The sequence below is a fragment of the Typopeltis vanoorti genome, chromosome 1 (genome assembly GCF_054136105.1).
Source record: "Typopeltis vanoorti isolate ZY-2024b chromosome 1, IOZ_Tvanoo_1.0, whole genome shotgun sequence".
In the NCBI taxonomy this organism is placed as follows: Eukaryota; Metazoa; Arthropoda; class Arachnida; order Uropygi; family Thelyphonidae; genus Typopeltis; species Typopeltis vanoorti.
In genome coordinates this window covers 74,253,321-74,279,259 of record NC_143549.1, presented here as the reverse complement: position 1 = coordinate 74,279,259, position 25,939 = coordinate 74,253,321, and the positions used below count along the sequence as shown (strand labels likewise).

General features: G+C 38.3%; 1 protein-coding gene across 3 annotated transcripts in view; it reads left to right on the top strand.

The window, feature by feature from the left end:
• Positions 1-25,939, top strand: part of LOC150110092 (uncharacterized) — a 35,697-nt gene that overhangs the window by 2,495 nt on the left and 7,263 nt on the right. For all 3 annotated transcript variants that reach the window (XM_090397946.1, XM_090397938.1, XM_090397930.1), the window contains exon 2: positions 20,147-21,170. In XM_090397946.1, the coding sequence (XP_090254072.1) occupies positions 20,336-21,148 (813 nt within the window). In that variant the 5' untranslated portion in view covers positions 20,147-20,335 and the 3' untranslated portion in view covers positions 21,149-21,170. The remainder of the gene's footprint in view (positions 1-20,146; positions 21,171-25,939) is intronic.

Below are 25,939 nucleotides of genomic sequence, written 5' to 3'. Positions count from 1 at the left end.
GCAGGAAAAATTCTATAAACAGATAGAGGGGACAGCCATGGGTTCACCACTTTCCCCACCCTTGGCTAACTTCTTTATGGGGACTTTTGAAGAGAAAATCTTAAATTCAGCCCCACAAAAACTTACCATATGGTTTCGCTGCGTTGATGATATGTTCGCTATTTGGCCACATGGCCCAGATTCATTCCTTTCCTTCCTAACACACTTAAACAACCAACACCCTAGAATCAAGTTCACCCTGGAAAAAGAGGAAAACAATAACCTCCCCTTCCTAGACACACTAGTCACCCACCAACCTGATGGAAACTTGGTTTTCTCAGTTTATAGAAAACCCACCCATACAGGCAGATACATTCACCAACAATCCCATCACCCCCCCCCTCACAACAATACGGAGTGATTAAGACACTATTCAACAGGGCAAAAATAATCTGTTCTAATGATCAAGCCCTAACCACTGAACTAAATCACATCCGTGACACTTTCTCAGCCAATGGCTACCCCCCCCCCCCCAAAAAAAAAAAAAAAAAAAAAAAGAATCCAAAATATACTTAACCCAGTTATCCACAACCCACCACCCCCTCCTCTTCACAAAAAAAGATTACTCTAAATCCACCACCATTCCCTACATCCGAGGCACCTCGGAAAAAATCAACAAAATTTAAAAAAAACATGACTTGACCACCCGTTACAGACCACATAGAAAATTGGCATCCCTTATTCGCTCCACTAAAGACCTACCTGGTGTATACCAGGTCCCTTGCAGCTGTAAACTGTCCTACTTTGGCCAAACAGGCAGGACAGCAAATATCAGAATCTCAGAACACAAGGATTACATCCGATTTTACAAGTAGAGCCACTCTGGGCTTGCAGACCACGCTCTGGATACTCGCCACAGAATAAGATGGAAGAAAGCCACAGTAATACACCGCAGCAAGTTCAAATATGAAAGACTATTCATGGAATCAGCCTCAGCCCTTAGAAACATGCCAAACCTCAACAAATTGGATGCATGAGACTGCCCCAAATTTGGGAAACATTTATCAGAAGAACTTCAGCCCAAAGGCCACAAGAACTACCAATATAGCCTGCCACGGGGCACCATCAGGACTTTATGAAAACGTTAGCTTCCTAGCTTCAGTTCTCATTTGCTGTTATGTAGTACTTGTGTGCACTTGTCTTTGTAATAAGTTCCCAAGAAGATGGCAACGTGACGTTTGCCGAAATATCGGAAAGTATATATTAAAGTTTATTTAATTTATATTTCTAGTGTACGCTGTCAATTCCTTAATTATTAGTTATCATGTATAACCTGCGTATAAGCCTCTCAACAAGAAGATTGATCTTTGCTGATTTGTGAAGACAGCTTAATAATACCTTTCAATGCTTCATATTCAAGGCCCTTCTCTGCAATAGTTTTAAACTTTGCTGGGTCCATGCAGGATAAATCTTTATACAACTTTTTGTGTTGTACAAAGTGTGAATGTAGTGACTGGACAATGTGGTCCATTATTAGGTTAAGCACATTTACTCAAAAATCAGCTAGAGAATCTGAAGAATTTCCTTCATCATCTATTATTATTATTATTATTATTATTATTATTATTATTATTAAACAAGACCTCATGGAGTCAAAGACTCATCTAGGAGGACCTTTTATCTTACACACACATCTCATCATACCGTGTCTTAAACACATTCAAACTACTTGCAGACACCACGCTCTCAGGCAAGGCATTCCAATCACTCACAACTCTGCACGAAAAAAACCTGCCTCTCACTCCCTTACTCACACCCTCCTTATACAGTTTCCAGGGATGACCTCTGGTTCTCCCCTGATCTCCCACTGTTCTCTGTAGAACTTCTCCACCATTGATCCTATAACAACCCCTTACCAACTTGTAGGTCTCTATCATATCTCCCCTCTTCCTTCTCTCCACGAGACTCTGCAAATTACATCTTTTCAATCTTTCCTCATACTCAACATTCCAGAGGTCAGAAACTACCTTAGTCAGTCGCTTTTGGACCCTTTCCAACAGCTCTTCATCCTTCTGAAAACCCGGTGACCAAATCTGGGCACAATAGTCCAAGTGTGGCCTAATCAAAGCCTTATACATTGGAACAAGTATCTCCCTACTTCTACATGTCAGTGTCCTCCGCATCATTCCCAGAAGTCTTTGTGTTGTCTTCACAATTTTGGCGATGTGTCCCCTAAATTTTAGATCCTTATCCACTATCACCCCCCCAGATCTCTTATTTCCTCTACTTCCAACAATATATTCTCACCAAGCATAAATTCTGCATCCCATCTTTGTTTTCCAAATTTTAAAACTTTACATTTTGCAACATTGAACTCACATCCCCATTTGCTTGCCCAATCACTCAATTTATTCAAGTCTTCTTGCAAGGCCACAACATCTTCACTACTCTTTATGGTTCGTCCCAACTTTGCATCATCTGCAAACAACTGAATATCTCCATCCAAATCTTCACCAATATCATTAATATATAAGTTAAATAGTAATGGCCCTAAAACAGACCCCTGAGGCACTCCACTAGTGACTTTCCTTTTCCTGGATATTGCACCCCCATACACAACTTGTTGATACCTATCAGATAGCCAGTCTCCAATCCAATGCACTAATCTAATATCCAACCCCATCTGCTCTAGTTTGACTATCAACTTATCATGAGGTACTCTATCAAAAGCCTTTGCGAAATCCAAGTATATTACTGTGTATCCTTCTCCTCTGTCCAAGGAAGCAGTCACTTTATTGTAATAAGTAAGTAGATTACTAAAACATGACCTCCCTTTAGCAAATCCATGCTGTCCATCAAAGATTATACCATTGTTGTCAACCCAACTCTGGATCCTAGTTCTCACAAGCTTCTCCACCAACTTAACCACAACACCTGACACACAGATAGGCCTATAGTTTGATGCTTGAGTTCGATCACCTCCTTTATGAAGTGGCACAATCTTGCCCTCCTTCCACTTTAAGGAACTTGACCAAGTGCAAGACTCGTATTAAAAAAATATGTCAAGGCAGGTGTCAACTCTCTGGCACACTCCTTCAGAATACGTGGTGATATATTATCAAGTCCCACAGCCTTATTTACATCTAGTTTACTCAACTCCCCAAACACCTCTTGCTCACTTACAGTCAGTCTCTCCTCCCCATCATCAACTGCTCTTAATCTCTCCATGAAGTCACATTCACAAGACTGAAAGATCTTTATGAATTGCTCATTAAGTATCTCCACAACACATTCTGCAACAGCTGTCTTTATACCATTTCCTCCAATCAATGTCATCCTTCCATAATCATTCTTTCTTTTGCTGGCTACATATCGAAAGAACTCCCTAGGATTCTTTTTGGCTTCATTAGCTAACTGCTGTTCATACCTCTCTTTAGCTACTCTCACCAACCAAGTCACCCTCCTTGCCTGGTCTTTGTAGACCTCATGAAATTGGTTACTTCCACTTCTCTTATGCTGCCTCCACAATGCCCTTTTCTCTGTATTACATGCTTAATCTCTTTATTCATCCATCTCGCACCTACCTTATTTAACCTTCTCACCCGTGGTATACATTTAGACATTGCATCTACTAAATAGTTTTTGAAAATCCCCCAAGCTGCATTGATCTCTTTTCCAGCTAACTCCTCATTCCATGTTACATCTGCAAGCTGTCTCCTGAGCTCTTCATAATCACCCCCCTTGTAGTTCCACATATACCCTTTTTTTACAGAGGTCCTTGCACTGCTGGCAACCACCCAGGTAATCACCTCATGGTCACTTTCACCAATTGGTGGATGATTTGACACCTCATTTATAATTACATCCTCCGATGAGATGACCAAATCCAAGACCCTTAATCCTCGTGTGCCCTCTGTTACATACTGTCTGAGGTAGTTATCCCTCAAAAACTCAAGAAACTCATTTTCTTTACTTCCAGTCGCTATCTCTTCAATCCAATCTATATTGCCATAATTAAAATCACCCATAATGATCACCCTTTTCTTATTTGCTTGGCTTATTTGACTATACATTTCACTATCACCACCATCCACATTACCAGGTCTATAACAACATCCCACCAAGTATTTGATTCTATTCACCTCTATCTCACACCATACTGCCTCAAAACCACTGGCCCTATTTCCCTCTTGCATCTCTATCTTGTATGGACATAACTCTTTCTCTATCATCAATAGCACTCCCCCTCCCTTTTTATCCCTTCTATCCTCACGAAACACATCATACCTTTCCATCTCTATTCCTGTCAGGATGTCATCCTCATCTAACCATGTCTCACTTATTCCAACAATCTCTGGGTACACAGACACAATTAGTGCAACCATTTCATCCGCCTTGTTTCTTATGCTTCTAGCATTGGTATACAAACACAACAACTCATTTCTGGATCTACAGCTAGTTCCACTGATACCATTCACTCGATATGCTCTCTCCATGCTGGACTGGGGCCATTTCTCTTTCTGCTTCTTCATTTTAGAACCCTTTGCAACAACATCTGTTTCCTCTTGATCCCTGGTCATCCCATTACTTTCCTGCCTACACATGCTCTCACCTCCTCTTGGAGCATCCACCTTTCTCACGCTGTGTATCCCTGTCCACCCTGGGCCTCCCCGTTTCCCTGCTCCTCTTGCACACCCATTCTCTCATTTTCTATACTCATACCACTCACCTCTCCATTGATTTCCACTTCTTCAATCTCTCCTGTCTTACTCTCCTGCTCTTCCACATCACTCCCCTCTCGATCTGATTCATTTTCTCTATTCACTTCTCTACCTTCCAGCAGCAGTCTCTCCAAGCGACTCACACCATAACCACTCAAATGCAGTCCATCGCTTTCATACAGCTCACTTCGTCCCTCAAACTCATTCCACACATTAACAAACTGTACACCCATCTCCTCACACATTTCAGCCAGAATACCATTCATAATCCTTGCTCTCCGCCTCATTTCACCACAATCATACCTAGGCAACACACTGACCACCCTTCCTGTCACACTATTCTCTTTTATCTTTCCAAGCAGTCTCTTGACATTCATTTTGACATGCTCTTTGTTCTCTCTCAAATCATTTGTACCAATTAATACAATTAACTCTTTTGCTCGCTCCCGCCTCATATCCAATGCACCCGTGGTATACTAATCTATAAGCTCATCTATCATTCTTTTCTTCTTCCTCTGCCTCTTTAATGGCAATGCTGCTTCCAAAGAGTCAATTTCCAATTTTTTATTTTCATCCATATTCTCTGTTATTATATTTATTTACAAATTCCAGTGCCTTGCTATGAATATTATCAAATGTTCTTGTCTATTGTAGCTGAATCTATTAAACTCCATGCAGTAAGCATATCTAAACCACTTGTCTGTATATAACTTGATAATGGGGGATGTAGTTTCAAATATATACAAGTAAGTAAATGCTATCAATATTGTTTCAAACTTTGGAAGTCTTTGAAGTAAAACATTTGCTTCTTGTTTTGTTTTTGCATCAAACTTGTCTGAATCTTGCATCATTGATAAGCATGTCAATACTGTACAAAAGTACTGACAGTGGCATCATCAAAATGTCCAAATATAGTTGTTACTGCATTGGAGTTTCCTGACTATCTTTTCTCACCAATTAGCTTTAATCGTTTCATTTTTTCTTGTCCTAGATGTTTTCCAACAACTTCTATCCATACAGCCATTCTTGTGTATGATGTTTTCAAAAAGTTGCTAATTTCTGGAGCAAATTGAAAAAAGAAACTGCAGGCATGCAACATTTTGTTGTTTCAGTTATCACCAAATTCAAGACATGGGCATAGCACCATATATGACCATATACCATGTGGATCAGCCACATCAGTAATTTTGCTTTGTAAACCATTATACTGGCCATGGTAGCTTGCAGCTCCATCTGTATTATCAAATATACAATTTTTGGGATCAATTTTAAGATGCTGTAATGTTTTAGTCAATAGATCAAAAAATCACTGTCCTGTACCATCATTACTTGGCACAACGGAAAGTAGTCACTCGCAGATTACAACTGTAAGAACATACAAGAAGTAGAAAGGCAAGAATCAGCCAAGCGATGCAGGTCTATTACAGATTTTATAATACCACAACCACCATCCACATCAATGTACAGTACCGCAACAAATAATCAAGAAGCAAGAAACAATACTCATGGTGATGATGCAATGACTTGTGAATTAAAAGAACAGAAATGCACTACTTTGAATGTAGAGACAAATACAACAGCATCTTTTGCTCACCAACCCAGGTCCAGTATTCATTGTTCTGCTATCTTTACTACCTGTAGTTGCAACATGTGAACACATAGCTGAATAATAATGCTAAACTGATTGATGGATGAATTATCTTGTGTTGAATCAACTTGAATAATAAGCACCAACTTGAATAGAATAATATTTTGCTTGAGAAACTTCACGATATTCTTTCTTTTATCATATTCTCCATAATTTGAATTAACATGTTAATAGTTGTTTTACTCAGGTATGTAACAAGTCCACCACATCCTTTACTTTGAGCCTTTTCTTGTTGTTCTAATCGTTTGATTCTTTGTTTAGACTGTGAAGCAGAGGAGTATTGACATCGTTCAGAACCTCATTATCCGGGGTGTAGGCCGATTCATTTCTGCGACCTTGAAAAGGAATTGCTTGCCTAACATCTTTATGATGTTTGTAATCCTCATGACAATACTCCTCTGCTTCAACACTTCTTCTTTCTTTTTAATTAGTGAAGAAGCAAAAAATTTATCTAAGGTGCCATCATTAACCACACTGATAAATTGCTGAACATTTCTGACGTGTTGTCGATTCATGTCAAGTCAAGCTCCGGCCAATACGCCTGTATTCACTAAAGCCACTTACAAAGGGATTACAAGCATTGAGAGACTCAAAGGCCAAACAGTATGAACAATATAAGCACCTATTTTCTTTGTTATATGTTAGCCATTTTCCTCTCATACAAACGATCATCAAGTGGCTGAAATGGATGTTCAGCAAAAAACTGTTTTAGATTTGCTCGTGATGGATATTGGGAGATTCCAGCAGTTGATCTTTCATTTTCTTGTGTAGGTTCATTTATAGGATGTGCTTCAGAAACCAAGTCGTTTATCATCATCACGAACCATGGGCTCACTTGTCACAAGTCATTTATGCCTGAAGGTATATCTGATTCCCTGTAACTAGTTGAAGCTATGTGTTCAGATGTTGCAACTACAGGTAGTAAAGATAGCGGAAAAATGAATAATGGGCCTGGGTTGGTGAGTAAAAGATGCTGTTGTATTTGTCTCTACATTCAAAGTAGCGCATTCCTGTTCTTTTAATTCACAAGTCATTGCATCATCACCATGAGTATTGTTTCTTGCTTCTTGATTATTTGTTGCAGAACTGTACATTGATGTGGATGGTGGTTATGGTATTATAAAATCTGTAATAGACCTGCATTGCTTGGCTGATTCCTGCCTTTCTACTTCTTGTTGCTCTTTGTGTTTCAGTGATCCAGATTTATGCTATTTCTTTTCCATACTGGTAGAGTAATATTCCTGAAATTAAAACTTAATTAAAAACTTAAGTATAAAGAGCTAATAAGCTTCATTTCGGCAATGAAAACATTACTTAAATTAAGGGGATATTAAATCCCACATAGTTTTAAAACCGAATAAGAAACTCAAAGATAAGAATCAGAGAGTTTCTTGCCGAATATAGTGAACTATAAAGTATCGGCGAACACTAGCGTTAGCCAAATGCAAGTGATCCTAGTACATAGTACAATACTGGGCAGCTCGTTGCAAAGGTGGAGGAAGAAGTTCAGATCGCTATTCTTAGGTATTTTCCATAATGTAAAAACACATTTCCTAGGAAATGTATGCTGTTATTACATTATGGAGGGAGGTCACTACCCAGACCGGTTTCAGCCTTTTTTGAGGCTTCATCAGTGAGCAGCTAGACCTAATACCAAAGTGTATGGCGAAGAGAACTTATGTACTTTGCGAACGAGTTTCCCAAACAGGTGCAACCATTAAGTTACTTAAGTATTTTTTAAGTAATGTTTTCATTGCCGAAATGAAGCTTATTAGCTCTTTATACTTAAGTAACTTAATGGTTGCACCTGTTTGGGAAACTCGTTCGCAAAGTACATAAGTTCTCTTCACCATACACTTTGGTATTAGGTCTAGCTGCTCACTGATGAAGCCTCAAAAAAGGCTGAAACCGGTCTGGGTAGTGACCTCCCTCCATAATGTAATAACAGCATACATTTCCTAGGAAATGTGTTTTTACATTATGGAAAATACCTAAGAATAGCGATCTGAACTTCTTCCTCCACCTTTGCAACGAGCTGCCCAGTATTGTACTATGTACTAGGATCACTTGCATTTGGCTAACGCTAGTGTTCGCCGATACTTTATAGTTCACTATATTCGGCAAGAAACTCTCTGATTCTTATCTTTGAGTTTCTTATTCGGTTTTAAAACTATGTGGGATTTAATATCCCCTTAATTTAAGTAACTTAATTAAAAATATTCCACGTTGGGAAAAATGAACATCTGCAATTACAGTTATGCCATAAGAACACATCAGTGGAAATATGCTTTCTAGATGCATCTATTATTAACAATTTTAACAATCACAGTAATTTTAACTGTAGAGTAAACAAAAGGTATCATTATTTATTGAACTTGCATTGTGCGAATATATTATTATTTGAGACTGCAGCTTAAATATATTTACTATCTAGTATTTTTATACTAGATAGGGCTAAACGGCCTCACCTATTATTTATATACGGGAATAAAAAAGCGTTAACTGATTTTTTTAGTATTTTTATACTAATTTTATACAAGAAAGAAAATACATTGTATTTAAATTAAAGGGCATAGGGCCACAGTATATAAAAAATGTTAATTAAATACATATCTTTTATAAAACACATGCAGGAGGTGAAGAGCTGACGAAGCACGCTCAAACTGAGGCCGACACAATGAAAAATATTTGCTGTCTTTGCAATGTGTGCAGTAGCTCGATACAAAGTTGACTCCAGCTGCATGTCACGATCCCAGGCTGTGATTCCCACCTAAACTTCAATCTGCAGTCGCAATATTAAAGATCCAAGCCTATATGTGTCGGCCTTACATAACCCGAATCAGAATTATTTTTTTCTGAGTTATTTATTATATTAAATATAGAGTATCCTTGAAAAATGATTTTATTAAAACAGTAATACAATGTAAATTTTAGTTGCATACAGTAATAATATTGGAACTTCTATTATATTTTCAAGCTACTAAAAGGTCATTAACATTTTTAACATATTGTCTAATGTTTAAGGGGCCCACTTGCCATCGGGCTAGCTGACACCCTGGCGAGTTCACCACTGGTAATACAGTATATTGGCAAAAAGTTGAAAGAAAGAAAATTGTTTTCACATTAGATTTGAAGACCAATTGATTATACGTTTAGTAAATACGTGAGAAAAGAATATTCCAAAAGACAGCAATAGAAGGAATGAACGAAGAGGAAGAAAATTTTGTTCTATGTACTTAGAGGTGAACTATGCAGGCCACGTTTAATGGCTATTGCATATTTTTAACAGATTTAAAAGAGGGGGGGTGGGGATTGCTAACGCAAGTTCTCATGAACAGTGATTGCAGAAATTAAATATCTGAATGAAGAAGGGTGTGTGTGAATTAATGAGAAATGAATCAGTAATCAAGATAATCACTCTTATTCGGGCAGGCATTTTTAGGGAGCCCTTAGGGGTATGACCCAAATGCAAGAACAGCATCAATGATGGAACATTCTTTCTCTTAAGGTTACACGGTGATCAGCACTCATATTTGTAAATTTAGGGACACAAAAACACACGTGTTGAACAGATTATTTTATTAATTACTAATAAAAAAAATTTATTAGTAATTAATAAAATAATCTGTTCAACACGTGTGTTTTTGTGTCCCTAAATTTACAAATATGAATGATGGAACATATTTGTGATTTGTAATAAGTGGATTATTAAGAAGAAAGACAGAAAGATAATTGATTCATTTGAATTATGGAAGTAGAGAAGACTATTAAGAATCCCATTGACTGCAAGAATGATAATATGGGTTTAGAGAGTATAAAGACAGAATGCTCCTTGGATGCAATGATCACTAAACAGAAGTTAATGTATTTAGACGTTATGCAAACAGATCAATATTCATGGTATCGGAAAAGGCAGTTGGAGAAGATTGAGGGCATGAGGAGAGGAAAACTGCAAAAGAGTTGGATCGACAACACAAAGGAACTTACCAGCTTGAACTTAGAGCTGCTGAAAAAAAAAGACAAGAGGCCAAACAGGATGGTGAGACTGTTCACAAGATCACCAAGAGTTGAAAACGGTTGAATGGCACATAACAACAAAAATACAGGTGTTTAGAAATAAGGTAATGTATTGAGCAAAAGCGAAAACCTTATTTTGTGGATGATAATGAGGAAGTGATAATTTGTAATATGTTTATGCCATGAAATATTATTATTATTATTACGGGCAACTCCAGGGAGTCATTAAACTCATCGAGGGAGGCCCCAAATCATATTCATCACAGCTGTTCTACATTCATACAGTATCTATCATACCTCGCCTTAAACTCATTCACTGTCACAGCATCCACCACTGACTCTGGGAGCACATTCCACTCATTCACCACTCTACAAGTAAAGAACCCAGCTCTAACACCTTTACTAACCACACTTTTGCCCAGTTTCCATGGATGTCCCCTAGTCCTCCCACAACCAGCCATGTTCTCAAAAATATCTTCTGAATTAATTTTATAGAAACCCTTCAGTAATTTGAATGTCTCAATCATATCTCCCCCTCCTCTGCCTATCAACCAATTTTTGCAACCCACAAATCCTCAACCTGTTCTCATAAGGTTCATTCCACAGACCTGCTATCATCTTGGTCACTAGCCTCTGGATCCTCTCCACCTCCTCCCCATCAAGAAGAAACCTAGGTGACCAAATCTGGGCACAGTAGTCGAGATGGGGTCTTATCAAGGCTCAATACAGAGGAACAATAACCTGCTTGTCTCTGCTTGTCAACGTATTCTTCAGCAACCAAGTGATTTGATGAGCTGATTTGGCCACTTTTGCAATGTGCCCCCTAAACTTCAACTCCTTATCCACCAACACTCCTAAATCTCGTGCCTCATCAATTTCCTGGAGTACAGTTCCACCAATGCAGTAATCTGCTGCTAATCTTTTCACCCCAAAATGTATAACCTTACATTTTGCCACATTAAATTGACATCCATTCACCTTAGCCCAGACCTCCAATCTACCCAAATCATCTTGCAAAATTTTGACATCATCTGCATTCACTATTGCCCTACCGAACTTTGCATCATCCGCAAACATATGAACTGTTCCTCTCAGATCCTTTCCTATATCATTAATGAACAAATTAAACAGGAGTGGTCCAAGAACAGATCCTTGTGGCACACCACTAGTCACAGGCCGTCTTGTGGATTCTACTCCTGAATAAACCACTCTCTGATATCTCTGTCAACCACCCTCCTATCCATCTCACCAACCCTATATCCATCCCCATATGCTGCAATTTACTGATTAGAATTCCATGTGGTATCCTGTCAAAGGCCTTAGCAAGGTCCAGTAGAATCACTGTAAACCCATTACCCTTATCCAGTTCAGCCGTCACTGTGTTATGATACGTGAGCAAGTTACTGAGGCATGACCTACCCTTCACAAAACCATGCTGTCCCCAATACAGTATCCCATTTTCTTCTATCCAGTGTTGTATTTTCCTCTTGACTATTTTCTCCAAGACCTTGATAATGATTCCTGTTATGCTGATTGGCCGGTAATTTTCAACAGCAGCCTTGGAACCATCTTTATGCAGCAGAACTATTTTCCCCCTCTTTCAATCCCCTTGGGACTGACCCCGTACCGAGGCTCAAATTAAACAAAATGTTCAAGGGCACTGACAATTCTTTAGCCGCTTCACGTACGACACTAGCTGGTATACCATTCAAACCCACAGATGTATTGACATTGAGGTTGTGTAATAGACTAGTTACCTCTACTTCATTCATCACAATTCCAGTATAAGCTGTTATTTCTTCCATTCCTGCAATGTCACCACGTGGATGATATATTCTTGCAAAGTGCTCGCTCAGTAATTCCACTATATCGACTGATTCAGTTACCTCCCTACCCTCAGCATTTTTTTAGATCATTCTACCATGAACATTTTTCCTTTTACTTGCAACATATTGAAAAAACTCTTTGGGATTCTCTTTAGCCTGCATGGCCAATTTCCTTTCGTAATCCGATTTTGCTTTTCTTACCACCCTTGTTACCATCCTGGCCTGAGCTTTATACTGTTCCTGCGCCTGCTGGTCACCTTTCTCCTTAAATTCCCTCCACAATTGTTTCTTTTTTTGCAGCTCAAGCTTAATAGTGTTATTCATCCATTTAACCCCTAGTTGATTTATTATTCGGACTCTAGGTATACAATCAGCCATTGCGTCATGCAAACACTTCTTAACTACCTCCCATGCACTATCGACTTCTAGTCCTTGCAGTTGTACATGCCATGGCACTGATCCAATCAAACTCCTAAGCTTGTCATACTTTCCAGCCCGATAATTCCACATGTACCCTGTCTTGATTGAAAATTCTACACCTTTAACCACCTCCCAAGTCAAGACCCTGTGATCACTTTCACCGATTGGTGGCAGTGTGGTCATATTTGTTGCAGCCATATCCTCAGATGTAATTACTAGGTCAAGCACTCTCTGACCCCTAGTATTTTTCATTACATGCTGTCGCAGATAGTTATCCCTTAATAACCGAATAAAATCCAATTCCTTCCTCCCATGTGCCCTCTCCTCTTTCCAGTCAATGTTACCATAATTGAAATCACCCATAATAATTACCCTTCTTCCACTCATTTCTTCTATTTGCCTATGCATACTATCCCCCACCATTGATTCCATCACCTGGTCTATAGCAGCACCCAATTGTATCTTTTGTTCTGCTAGATTCTATCTCACACCAAACAGCCTCAAATGTGCTCTTTTCTCTATCCTGCAGTTCAACTTCTATACTCCTTGGCTGCAACTCATCAGCTATCATCAAACCATTCAAACGCGCAATTTCACTACTCGAATTTATCTCACCATTTTCATTATCAATCAAATCATCCATTCGTTCTGTATTTCTACCTTCACTTACACTTTCAACGACGCTCTCACACCTATCTGGCACTACCACGCAATTCTCTATCACATCGCCATTTTCTACATTCTGACTATCGTTAACGATATCACACTTGCCACCCGAAACACGCTTGAGATTTCACTATCACCCATATTGGAGGTTAGAATTAACCCAAAAAAAGTACATATTACTAAATTAGGCAAGCAAATATTGTTAAATACATTTTACTTATGTAAATAAATAAACAGTTTGTTTATAAAAATAAACAAACCACAATGGGGTGTTTAAGGGTCAGAGCTGTATAACTGAGAGGAGACCTCCACATAGCCTTTAAAGGAATGCGGAGAACCGACCAGGGCTTCTGACCTAATGTCCAATCCTCACCTTCTCGTGGTGCACCCTGTTGGGTTTCTACCTGGATACTGAATGAACGAGGATGGGCTGGCAATTTGGGATTTAGCCGACCAAATTGTATTCTTATTGGCTTAAAGCAAAATACAAAATGATGGTACAACATGACAAAATTTCATGCCGGCTGGGGCCTCGCCCGGTTAAACAAGACCCCCGTTGTTTTCTCCAGGGAACCAGGGCGAACAGTGAAAAGTCAGCTACTGGAACAAATCTGAAAGCACACCCCAACTCAATATTACCAGAGTTGAAGATTGGTACTATCAACATAAGAAGCCTGAATGGCAAAGAAATTGAGCTAGTGAGGAATTAGATAAGTACCAGATCGATATAATAGGGGTGACTGAAACAAAAAAGACAAAAACTGGTGAGATCTTTCTGAGCAATAAATACAAAATGTTATATTCAGGCAATGACAATCAAGGAAAAGAAGGAGTAGCCATAGTATTCAACATTAAATACAAGGCTAATCTTCTTGAATGGCAGGCAGTCTCAAGTAGAGTGATATGGTCAAATATCAGAATGGGAAGCTGGACAATGAGACTTATTTGTGCCTATGGTCTCATAGAAGGCTCTACTAAGGTAGAAGTGGAAGAATTTTTTGGGGCTCTAGAGAAAGCTACTGACACTATGAAAAAGGAAAAGTTGGTCCTTGTTCAGGATCTAAATAACAGAGTAGGAAGTGATTGTGAGAGACAAAAATATTTTTGGAAAATTTGGAGAAAACAGCAAAGCTAATGATGGCAAAGACCTGTTGGATTTCTGCTCAGGACTGGTTATTACTAACACCATTTCCAACATAAAAATGTGCACAAATTCACATCGAGAGAAGAGGCAAGGAATAAGAAAAGTCTCATTGACTATTATTATTATTACCACAAGATGTCATGGAGTCAGACTCATCTGGGAGGTCCTTTTATCACACATAAACAGCTTATCATACCATCCCTTGAACACATTCAAACTCCTTGCAGACACCACACTGTCAGATAAGGCCTTCCAATCATTTACAACTCAGCACAAAAAAAACCTGCTCCCTCACTCCTCTACTCACACCCTCTTTATACAGTTTCCAGGGATGACCTCTGGTTCTCCCCCGAGGGGGAGATACCAACAATAACTATGTTATTGTTGATAGTGATGTTTTCTCCCTGATGCAGGACACCAGAGTGTACAGAGGATTTGAAATTGGAAGTGATCACTATTTAGTCTTGAGCAGGATAAAATATAATTTCATATTGAAAAGAATAACATGTAAGAAAGTTTTAGAGCAAATAAAAGTTAAGCAGCTCTCAGATGTGAACTGTAAACTAAAATACACAAAGATTATTGAAGAGAAAATGAAAGAGTTTGAGAACAGGAACCAAACCTTGGAGATTTAATGGTAAGTAACCTTGAAGAAAACCCTGATTGATTCAGTCAAAGGGGCATGTGATGAGGTTGTCTGCAAGGAAGGATAGAAAAATCAGTACTCTATGGTGGAAACAGGAAGTAAAAGAGGCATTGAAGGAAAAGAAGAAAGCATATCAAAAGTTCTTGTCAAATAAGTCAGCTTGTGCTTTTAGAGAATACAGAGACAAATGTAAGAAAGCTAAACACTGTGTAAAACTAGCTAAAGAAAAGTCATGGGAGGACTTTGGCAAGAACATAGAAAATAAATATCAAGAAGATGGCAAAATATTCTGGTGGTTGTTGAAGAAGCTCAGAAATGGAGGAAAGAGTGCCTGTAAAAGGAATTAGAGTTAATAAAGGTGACATGAAAACAGGAGAAAAAGATATCCTTGAAGTATGGAGTAATTACTTTGAAAAATTGCTAAATTATTATTATTATTCAGGCCTCCATGGAGTCAAAAGACTCATCGTGGGAGGTCCTTCCTAAAAAACACACAGTCTATCAAGACTCATCGAGGGAAGGGCCCCCCACCCCAAGAAACACAAAGTCTATCATATCATTCCTTGAATTCATCGACCGTTCTCGCTCTTACCACCCCATCAAGCAATGCATTCATTGGTTCAACCACCCTCCATGCAAAGAAACCACTCCTAACCCTCTTGCACACAGTTTCCTTTCATAACTTCCAGGGATGTCTTCTTGTCATCACTCCTTCCCACTGTTCAACCAAAATGAAACAAGCAGTGATAGCACAGTGGTAAAAAACACTCAACAGGCATACAGTCAGGAATGAAACAAGCAGTGATAGCACAGTGGTAAAAAAAACACTCAACAGGCATACAGTCAGGAATGAAACAAGCAGTGATAGCACAGTGGTAAAAAAAACACTCAACAGGCATACAGTCAGGAATACATATCCATACTTGAAGTAGAAAAAGCCATCAAAGGCATGAAATGTGGAAAGGCAGCAGGAGTAGATGATATTCGACCAGAAATGCTTAAGTATGGTGGTATAAAAGTCTTACAGTGGCTGCACTGCATAGTTCAGAAGGCGTGGACAGAGGGATAAATGAGTACTACAGGATTTCTGGAACGAGGAAGAGGAATGAAGAGAGAGTGTCATCGGCAAAATTGTGAATAGGATTTGAAGTCGGAGAGAGAGAAGCATGTCGATGAAAAGGAGGAAGAATGTGGGTGAGAGTTCAGAACTCTGGGATACTCCAGCATTGATAGAGAAGTCTGATGAGAGGAAGCCATCAACTGTGAAATGCAGTGAATGGCTAATGAGGAAGCCAGCAATCCAGAGTGCAGGAGGGAAGCCATGAGATGGTAGCTTGTTGAAGTGGCCTTGATGCCAGACGTGATCGAATGGATTCGAAATATCAAGAGTAACAACATAGGTTTCCCTAAATCTTTCCATGGCCTGTGTCCAAAGGTGGGCATGCTAGGTAGGAGGTCAGATGTAGAACAAGAATGGTGGAATCCACATTGGTGATTGCTGATTAACTGATAAGTCTCCAGGTAGTGAAGAAACTGGTTGTTGATAATCTTCTTAATCAATTTTGAAAGTGCTGAAGAGAGCGATTGGTTGATAGTTAGATGGCTGATTTTTGTCTCCCTTTTTGGATACGGGCTGGGTGTATACTTGCTACCATGCTGTTGGGTAGATGCAAATAGAATAAGGATAGCTTATATAGGATGTGTGTTAATTCTGAGGCACAATTGGAGGAACCATCTAGACAAAAGGCACCTTATTAGTATCAAAATTAATCAGGGTTTTCCCTGATTCAAAAATTCAGAGGAGGCATGTAGTGGGTAGTCTGGTAGTGCAGGTGGTGATTTGCCTTGGTAGTCCAGGCAAGTGTAGGAGGGAAAAACTGGTGCCAATAGATATGTCTTTTCCTTGGGTGAGGTTACCAGCATACTTATCAGGATGTATGAGAGGTCAGATTATGTCCAGCAGACTTAGCGACTGCCAGAAGGCTCGATTGACAGTTAAGCAGGAGAAAGTTGTTGCATTTCATTCTTATGAAATCTGCTTTGGAATCAGTAATTACTATTTTTAAACTTGTTTTGGACTGAATGAGAAACTGGAATTTTTAATTAAATTAAAAGAATGCAGAGGCACTTTTTTGAGAACCATGGCTTGGATATAGATCAGGGGTTTGCAGTGGAGTAGAGAATGAAAGTTCATTCTGGTGAGGATTATTTCAGTTATTAATTCAGTGCTTGGATTAGGATAGTGAAAGCAATAATGTACGAGGCTGAGATTTGCTTGGAGAAGGACTAATAGAGAAGGAGATGAATAAGATAGTGGTCAGAGTTGCCAAGGGAAGAGCAGACATCTACAGTGTATTTGGAAAGAGAGAGAGAGCTAAGAAAAGGTCCAGAGTGTTGGAAGAAAATGATGAGGATTGTCTGGTATTCTGTAGAAAGTTTTCACTATTTTATAATCTAAATTAAACTTCACAAGAAATTATATTCTTGTTTAATCCTTCACTCAAGTTTAAGCAAAGTCTGCATATGAATTATCTTCATGACTGGGCCACTTGTATATAGAGGCTAATGACTTCAAATCAGTTGCCTTATTATCCTGTAATGCAAAGCACCCATCCTTTCAGATGTGTATAATGCTGTGCATTATGGGAAGCGGCTGCTATCCAGACCAGTTTGGACCTTTGTTGAGATCTCATCAGTTTGAGTCAAACCCACCAAGATTGAATAAATGCAAAAGTCATATTTTTCCCACATCTTACTACTTACCGTATTTACTTGAATATAACTCTCACTTTTTTCTCCAGAATTAAAGTTAAAAAAAATTATGGTGCAAGATATATGCGGATTTTTTGGAAACTAAAATTTTTCAGGAAGAAAACTAAATCGATGTTTATAATTAAATCCTCAGGATTCATTATAATTTATAACTGTTCACATTATTTATAAAATTAATGCATTTAAATGTTAATCATCAAAGTTATTTATGCAATTGGCTGCTCACCTTGATCACGTGATGTATTTGAATCTTTAGTGAAAAAATGCTTCTCTAATTAAATCAATTATTTCTGGTGAAATAATGTCCTAAGCTCTCAAAATCTAGTTGCACAACAGTTCTAATGATGGTGGGCTCTTAATCTTACCCCCCCCCCCTACACACACATGCAATCCAAGATTTGAGAAGTCAATGCCCTCACTCCCACATTTCCTCTACTGGATGCTTCCATCTCTATGCATATGATTGGTGTGGTATTAACAAAAGATCGCTTAACTCGATGACAAAGGAAAGACGATGATTGTTGAGTTGAAATGCTGATTCTCTTCATCCAAATTCCAAAATATCTGAAACTGCCATAACAACATTCACTGTCTCTTAAAGTTTTAAACTTTTTTCGTGTGTGAACTATATGTGAAACTTTTTGATTTCTTTCTTCATAAAGTAAAATCAGGGGGTGTGAGGCATATGCGAGGGCAAATTATATTCGAGTAAATACGGTACTTACATCTTATTATTAAAATAATCCAGATCAGAGATTAGAAAAATTTCACTTTTTTCACTTGGGTATACTGTTTGCTTACACTTGGGTACAGGATTAAACAAGAATATAATTTCTTATCAAGTTTAATTTATGTTTGGTATTCTGGTTGGTAGGTTAACTATTTGTGTTAGGTCATAATTGATGGCAAATGATTCAGCTTCCTTTCAGGCTTGATATGTGATGTAGGAGTTGAGGAGCCAGTTTGTGTTATGGATGTTGAATTCTCCTAGGAAGAATTCAACAATCTCACAGTTTGGGTAATTGGTTTGCATGAATCAGTTTTTAGTGATAAGTAATCAAAAAGGGCAAATGGTTGTCAGAGTTAGGAAAGCAATAAAGGCATCAAGTGAAGGCCATAAAGTGAGGTAAGGAAATCACGAATCAGAGCAGATCAAAAAGCAGTGATTCCAAGTTGCATAGCCTTTGACCAGGGATATCAGATTTTAAGAAGCATGTTCCTTCCCTTTCTTGTGGAATTCATCATTCAGGATGTAGTTTGGAATGTTGAAGTGGGCTGTGACTGTGGACCAGTTGGATTTCTGTTAGGAAAAGGAGAATCAGTTTTTGATGCCTGTAAATGGTGTTATATCACTGATGTTTGTGTTGGTGCCTCAAATGTTGGTGAAATGGATGCAGAAGTGTTTTTTATTGGAAGAAATTTTGTTGTTATTTTTAAGGGGTTTGGGTATATTTTTATTATTTTTCCAATTATGTATATCTGCAGTTAAAACGTTACTATGTATGTATGATTGTTTTTCATGTGCAAAGTTGCTGATTCAGGAACATAAGGGCATGCGGCTAGAGTGAGGGACTTGTATATGTAACTTACACACACAGTTAGCACCAAGACTCCAGTTCAAGCGTGGCCTCGAATGGTGCCCTCTACATACCACTAACTCGGTCTCCCTTCAGGCATAACCTGGAAGTGTAAGCAGTAGCAGTATTCACCAGCTTTCACACTTGAAAAGCCTCTAACAGATGCATTACCATCAGGTTCAATGCCATGTACTATCTGGTGGCCAGCCTACAGAAAACTGTCCTGCTGCTGTACCCTCAAATGGAGCAGAAACTGGCTCCCTTGTTAATTAGTGATAACAGTGTGTTAAGCATGCCTAGCAATGCCATCACCTGCACTGTATGCGATAAGGTAGGGAACTGAAGCCAGAGGCCTTACTCTGGGGATGAAATATGGCAGTAGCCACTTCACACCTCCAAAATGCAGGGTAGTGTTTCGCTGGGCACTGAAAGACATTTACCATCACGTCCAGTTAGCATTTCCTCACAACCAGGGAAAATATATGTTTTAGGTGGTAATACTTGTCCTGTCAGAGCCCCCAAACAGCTCTGAATAACTGTTTTAAACTTTACCCTTAAGAAGGAATTTTGGATCTCTCTGACGTCTGATATAATTCTTAAAACATCACTCAATATTGTGGTAGAAGAAATGGAGAGCATTACTATAGAAAGTTATTAAAAATGAAATTAGTAAATGATCACATAATCCATAATCACAGTAAATAATTAATGAATATTATTCTCTTTTCAGAGTAAACTAATGAACAATCTTGGGACAACTGTGGATTAATTTCAAGAACAGCTATAACAAAGTATTATTTTGAATTTCAAATCTGCTGTTGATTATTAACATAAGAGAGAGAGATCTTTGTTTAGTCAGTTTGAAATAAGACATTTCAGAATTAGTGTAAAAACATTCATAGAAGTAAGTTCTTTCATTATGTCTAATTTTGAAGTAAGGAATCCAGAAATATCTGCTTATGCAGAGGAATCTGTTTTTTCTTTTGATAATGATATTCACAATCATACAGAAATGGCCCCTTCAGAAGTTTTGGATTCAGAAGAAAACTATAACTGCAAAGCTATAGATCTGATAACAGAAACTTTAAAAAATTCTTTCAGCTTCATTGAAGGAATAAAATCAGACTTGAATTACAGAGAAAATTCTTACTTTCTTGCATCAGCTAGTAATGCAGAAAGTAGATATCACAATGTCACCCAAGTTATAAATGATATTGATTCATATCAGCATGAAATCAATTATCATAGTACTTCTAATGAATTTAGTAGTACTTCAATGTGCACAAATTGTGTATCTGAAAATACCAGATATTTTTGCTATATAAATAGACTCTTTACAGTTTCCATTGATGAATCAAGTGGCCAACATCAGTTTACTGCTGTCAGTGAAACAGCAATATCAGGTAACAGCATGGATGAAACTATTGTGGTAGAAAATCCAAGAGAAAGCATTCAATGTGATATAGAAGAAATTAACGATTTAAGTAGTTTCTGTGATGGAAATGACTGTACTTCTTTTAACACTGGCATAGAACAACCTGCATACTGCATTATGAATAATTCAAGTTCGGGTGAGTACGATCATACTACACTTCCAATGGAATCAGATTCTAGCATGGAAGATGACTGTATAATATTTAGCAGTATTCATTCTGATCAGAATGGAGAAAATCCCATGTTTTTCGCAGATGAGGACATGGATAAATTTTTGAATCTGGAAACGTATATATAGCTCATTTCCTGGAAAATTAAATGTAAGTAAATCAAAGTTTTATTTAGATTAACTAATCATTTCAAAATAAGTAATATATCTTGTTATAGTAAAAATATGTAATTATTTCTGCTCTGATAAGAAATAGTGAAAATCAAATTTCTGTGAGATTTAAAATTATCTGATAAAATCATATGCTCCTACAGTTTGATAACAAAAAAAGCAAATATATTAATTAATTGAGATGTATTTATTATATTCAAGAAGAATTATTAATACTTGAAATTCTGATAATTCATGTTGTTCTTACACTTAAAGAAAGCAAAGCTATTTTTGGTAATAGACTCATTTTTTTTTATCCAACTATGAGCAGAGATAACTGTATTTTTAAGGAAATCATAACAGAATAATATATTAGTTAAAATAAATTAATTCATACTTCCAATATTTTGATAAAGTCAAACTGTCATCATTGTCAGGGAACATAAAATAATATATATGCAGGCACTACACTGAGTATCAACTGAGAGTAAGTGTAAAGTCCTAAATAGTGCCCATAATTGGGCTAAAATTGGCATCCTTGGCTGTTTGGCTGAAGTACCAAGTGTAAGCGGTATTTTATTTATTGCTATTTATAAGCCACCATTATTATTATTTTTTATATATTTCTTTCTTATTCGGACTATTCTTTCTTACTATTGCGTACTTAGTTTATCTACCTTTCGCACTATGAGTTTTATTTTATGCCTATGAATACCAGAAAATTTATTTGGTAAGACTGTGCCACCAGTATCTTTTAATTGGCATAAAACTCAGTAATATGGCTGGTTGATTTTTCTCTCTCTCTTTCTCTAACACAAATTCCTTCAGTAAAACTTGACACAAACAAGTCGTGGTCTATTTGCACTTAACTATGCGCTTCGGCTATCTTACTTGGTTTTTCGCTCTTAAGTTTGCATTTATTTAGGAACAGTGCATTGTAAAAATAAACAATCAGGTGTGACAAAGTACATTAAATAAGCAATAGGGAGGTTACTCTTTCTCTCTACTTATCCTTATATACCTTTGATATAAAGAAACAAACTTTCCTTTTTCGATATTAAATATTAAATGTCTATACAATGTAATTACTCTGTTACTTCTCTGCTTAAAAAAATCAAATTGCCGAGACTAATTTACTCATAAAGAGATTAGCTAGCTATGGCAAGTTATCTTACAATTTATATTCCAGTAAACAATAAATCAGAGTACTCTCTTATAGATATTTCTTATCAGTCCATCTATGACATATCTCCTAGATTACAAAAGAATGTGCATTAACCACCTCACCGGCCGTTATGGATCAAATACGCATCCTCGTATGCTTCGTATCCATCATATATTTCAATGTAATATCAATGGTATTATAATTTTAATATGCACTTCGCATCCATGATTACTTTGACGTCTGTAGATGTCTTGGTCGGTAGCGGGGTTAAAGGATGTAATACACTTACAGAGGCTCTTTGTCACGACACCTTCCAAGGGTCCTGCATCAAAGTCTCTGTGGTTTTTCTTTCATCTCAGGCCTTATGTTTCCGTCTGGAGAGTCTTGCTTCAGGAGGGCTTTTCATTGCAATATCAGCGGGTCTTGGACTGCAATCTTCCCGGTACTCAAAAGCTCAGGCATGACATTTGAGCATTCAGGCTTGAAGATCACTCTGCGACTTTTGGTTTCGGTTGACTTCCCGCAGCAGTAGGACATCTGACCGACACTTGGCATCAGCTGTTCTCCCAATTTTTCATGTGGCATGGGTTTGCCGTAAAGTCTGTTCCTCTGGGTCTGACTGCTTCTGGTTTCTGCCAACTGCCTCTCTTCGGTAACAGCGCTTCACCCCTCCTGCTTCGGCAACTGGACCTGGACTCCCATCACGATGTTTGGTTCTGTCCCTTTCCATCAAATGAACCATCAAATTGGAGATATTGAAGTACCAGAGAGAGATGTGAAAATAGATGAATTGGAGGTACTTGAGATATTGCATAAATTATTGCAAATATAACCATGGGATTAGATGGAATATCAGTCCATGTATTATGAGAATATGCAAAGGAATTCACAGCTCTGCTGACTAGACTGTTGTTTTAGTTTCACCTCTGGAAAACCGGCAGGGGAATGGAAAGGAGGTAAAATGGTTCTCGTGCATAAAGGAGGCTCCAAGACAGAAGTAGTAAATTATAGACCACTCATTACCTCAGGAGTGATTAACATATTGGAGATGCTGGCACAAGACAGAATGCAGGAATATAATACTCTGATGGGCAGCATGGTTTTGTGAAAGATAGGGCTCAGTAATTTGCTCACTTTTTACAATAAAGCGACAGTTATTGAGTTTGATAAAGGAAATGGCTACATAGTGATACTGCTCGGTTTTGCTAAGAGACTGAGAGAATACCATATGGAACTCTGTTACATACAGGAAATTGTTAAAATGAAATTTAGAGGACATATTGCAAAGAGTAGTCAACTAAGATTATTATTATTACGTGACACTTCCAGGGAGTCGAAATACTCATCAAGGGAGGGCAGCATCACTCTACAACTCTCCGTCTCCACTGCATAATCTACAACAACGGCATGTACTGATCACCACCAATTTCGCAGACAATTACAAACATCCATGCCCACGTCGGGATTCGAACCTGCCGCCTTTTGGCTGGAGAGCGGATATGCTAACCACTCGGCCAACCAGGCTGGCAAAAGATGTGGAAGAATATGGTCACTTCAGGGATAGGGATTTGTTACTGACTTTTTTTAAACAGAATTTTTGAATCTTGCCTTGAACAGAACACAGTGGTGGTATGCACAAGGCATGCTACAAATAGCACAACTAGGCTAGTAGCGCAAAAGTCAAATGCCATTTAATACATAGAATTTTCAAAATTCGTCCGATGTCATGTGTGCATGGCAAAATGTGAAAGATGTGTTTGTGTGAGAGACTGAACAGGAGATGAGAGAAAATATGGGTTCGTAGAAAGTGCAATATTTTGTTAGAGTATGACTTAAGAAATATGAAACAGACTGAATGAATGAAGGTTAGCATAAATGAAAGAAACAGAATGTAAAGCTAGTGAAACTAAAGGAGTGAAAGAATGCAAGAATGTAGAAGTGAAAGTTTGCGATAAGGGAAGTATGAATGAGCAACGGAAGTCTTCTTATTCGTATTGGTTTTCCCCCTTCCTTCCTCCCCACCCCTTGGGATGAGTTGAGCCAGTAGTGCACTCAGGATTTAATCTTAGTGGCGGGGGGGGAGTTGAGTAGGCGATTTGAGAATACACACTATGCATCGCATATGACCGATGATTGAGCATCTTTCCTTTTCTTTGTGGGCGTGAGGGCCTTGGTCCCCTCCCTGGGTTGAGCCTTCCTAATGAGAGATTAAGTATGTATTTTATGACTAGATTTTATGATTTTTCATCCCCCCCCCCCCCCAAAAAAAAAAAAAAAAAAAAAAAACAGGCAAACCATCCCCATGAACACACACATCTGCAGACATGAGACACACCAAGAGGCATGGGGCTAACCACCTTATCCTCGAGTTACAGTTGCGAAGTCCAAGTACAGTTGGAGGGTTGTGGGTGCTTAAGTGCCTGTTAGGACCATTGATGATGTGATGAGATCCGTGTGTGTTTACGGGGCCGGTTTGTCTGTTCTGAGGGATGAAAAATCCGAGTTTCCAGGTGAAAAAAAAATCCTCTACCTCCGTATGAGACCAGATAAAGTTTCCTCACATCATGGACTGGAATTGAACCCAGGTCTTTCTGACCAAAGGGTTTCGTCTATACCAACTGAGCTACGAAGGCTCTTAGAAACGGGAGTAAGGTGCTGCAGGAGGAGAGATAACAGGGGTGGGGAGAGACAGAGAATGAAATTGTCTGAATGCAAGATTTTATGAAACAGTTATTGAAAATGAAATGAGGAATATGCAGAGTGATATTAGACATTTAGTGGAAACTAATGAAAGTGTGCAAAATAATAAAATGAAAGAAAAAAGCGTAAAAGAGGTGACCAGCGATTCCAAGATAGCAGTGTATGGAGATTCCATTAGAGGATTAGTTAATGAGAGAGCCCATAAGGTGCTATCCAGGAGAGAGAGAGAGAGAGAGAGTGAGCAAGATAATTCGTGCTTAGGACTTAAGGAGGAAATAAGCAATAGAATTAGTGTTGATTGTGAGAACTAATGATTTAAGTGAACACAAAGAGGTTCTTGAGGAGCATGAAAGATAATAGTGGGAAAGGTTGTCAGTTTGTTGCTGAGGTATGGCGATGAGTGGAGATGGAGAGCCAGAATCATGAATAGCATGCTGGCAGAGCTGTGTGAGAAACGCGTACAGTTTGTGGAAGTATGGCATGTATTTGAGGGAGGAATGGAATTATACAGACATGATTGATTGCATTTGAACGACTTTGGACTGGGTGAACTGCAAAAACAAACTGTTGCTTGATGTAATTGCAGTGTGTGTGTGATGCAAGAGATCAGAAGTAAGAGATGAAGTGAAAGATCAGGATAGTGAAAACAATAGTAGTGTGAGAGATGAAGAGAGAATGGAATGCAATAGGAATAGAGAAACGGGGGATGGAGATGTGGCATAGGGAGAGTAGATATTGGGAATAGTAGTGAACGTATGTATGGGATGATCAACATAGAAATGGAATAGAGCGGGATGCGAGTGGGGTAGTTACGACTGAGCAGATATATATGGTAAGCGGTAATAAAGATGATTGAACAAGAGTAGGTATGGTGGGAAAGCTGTGTAAGAAGAATCTAAGCAGGT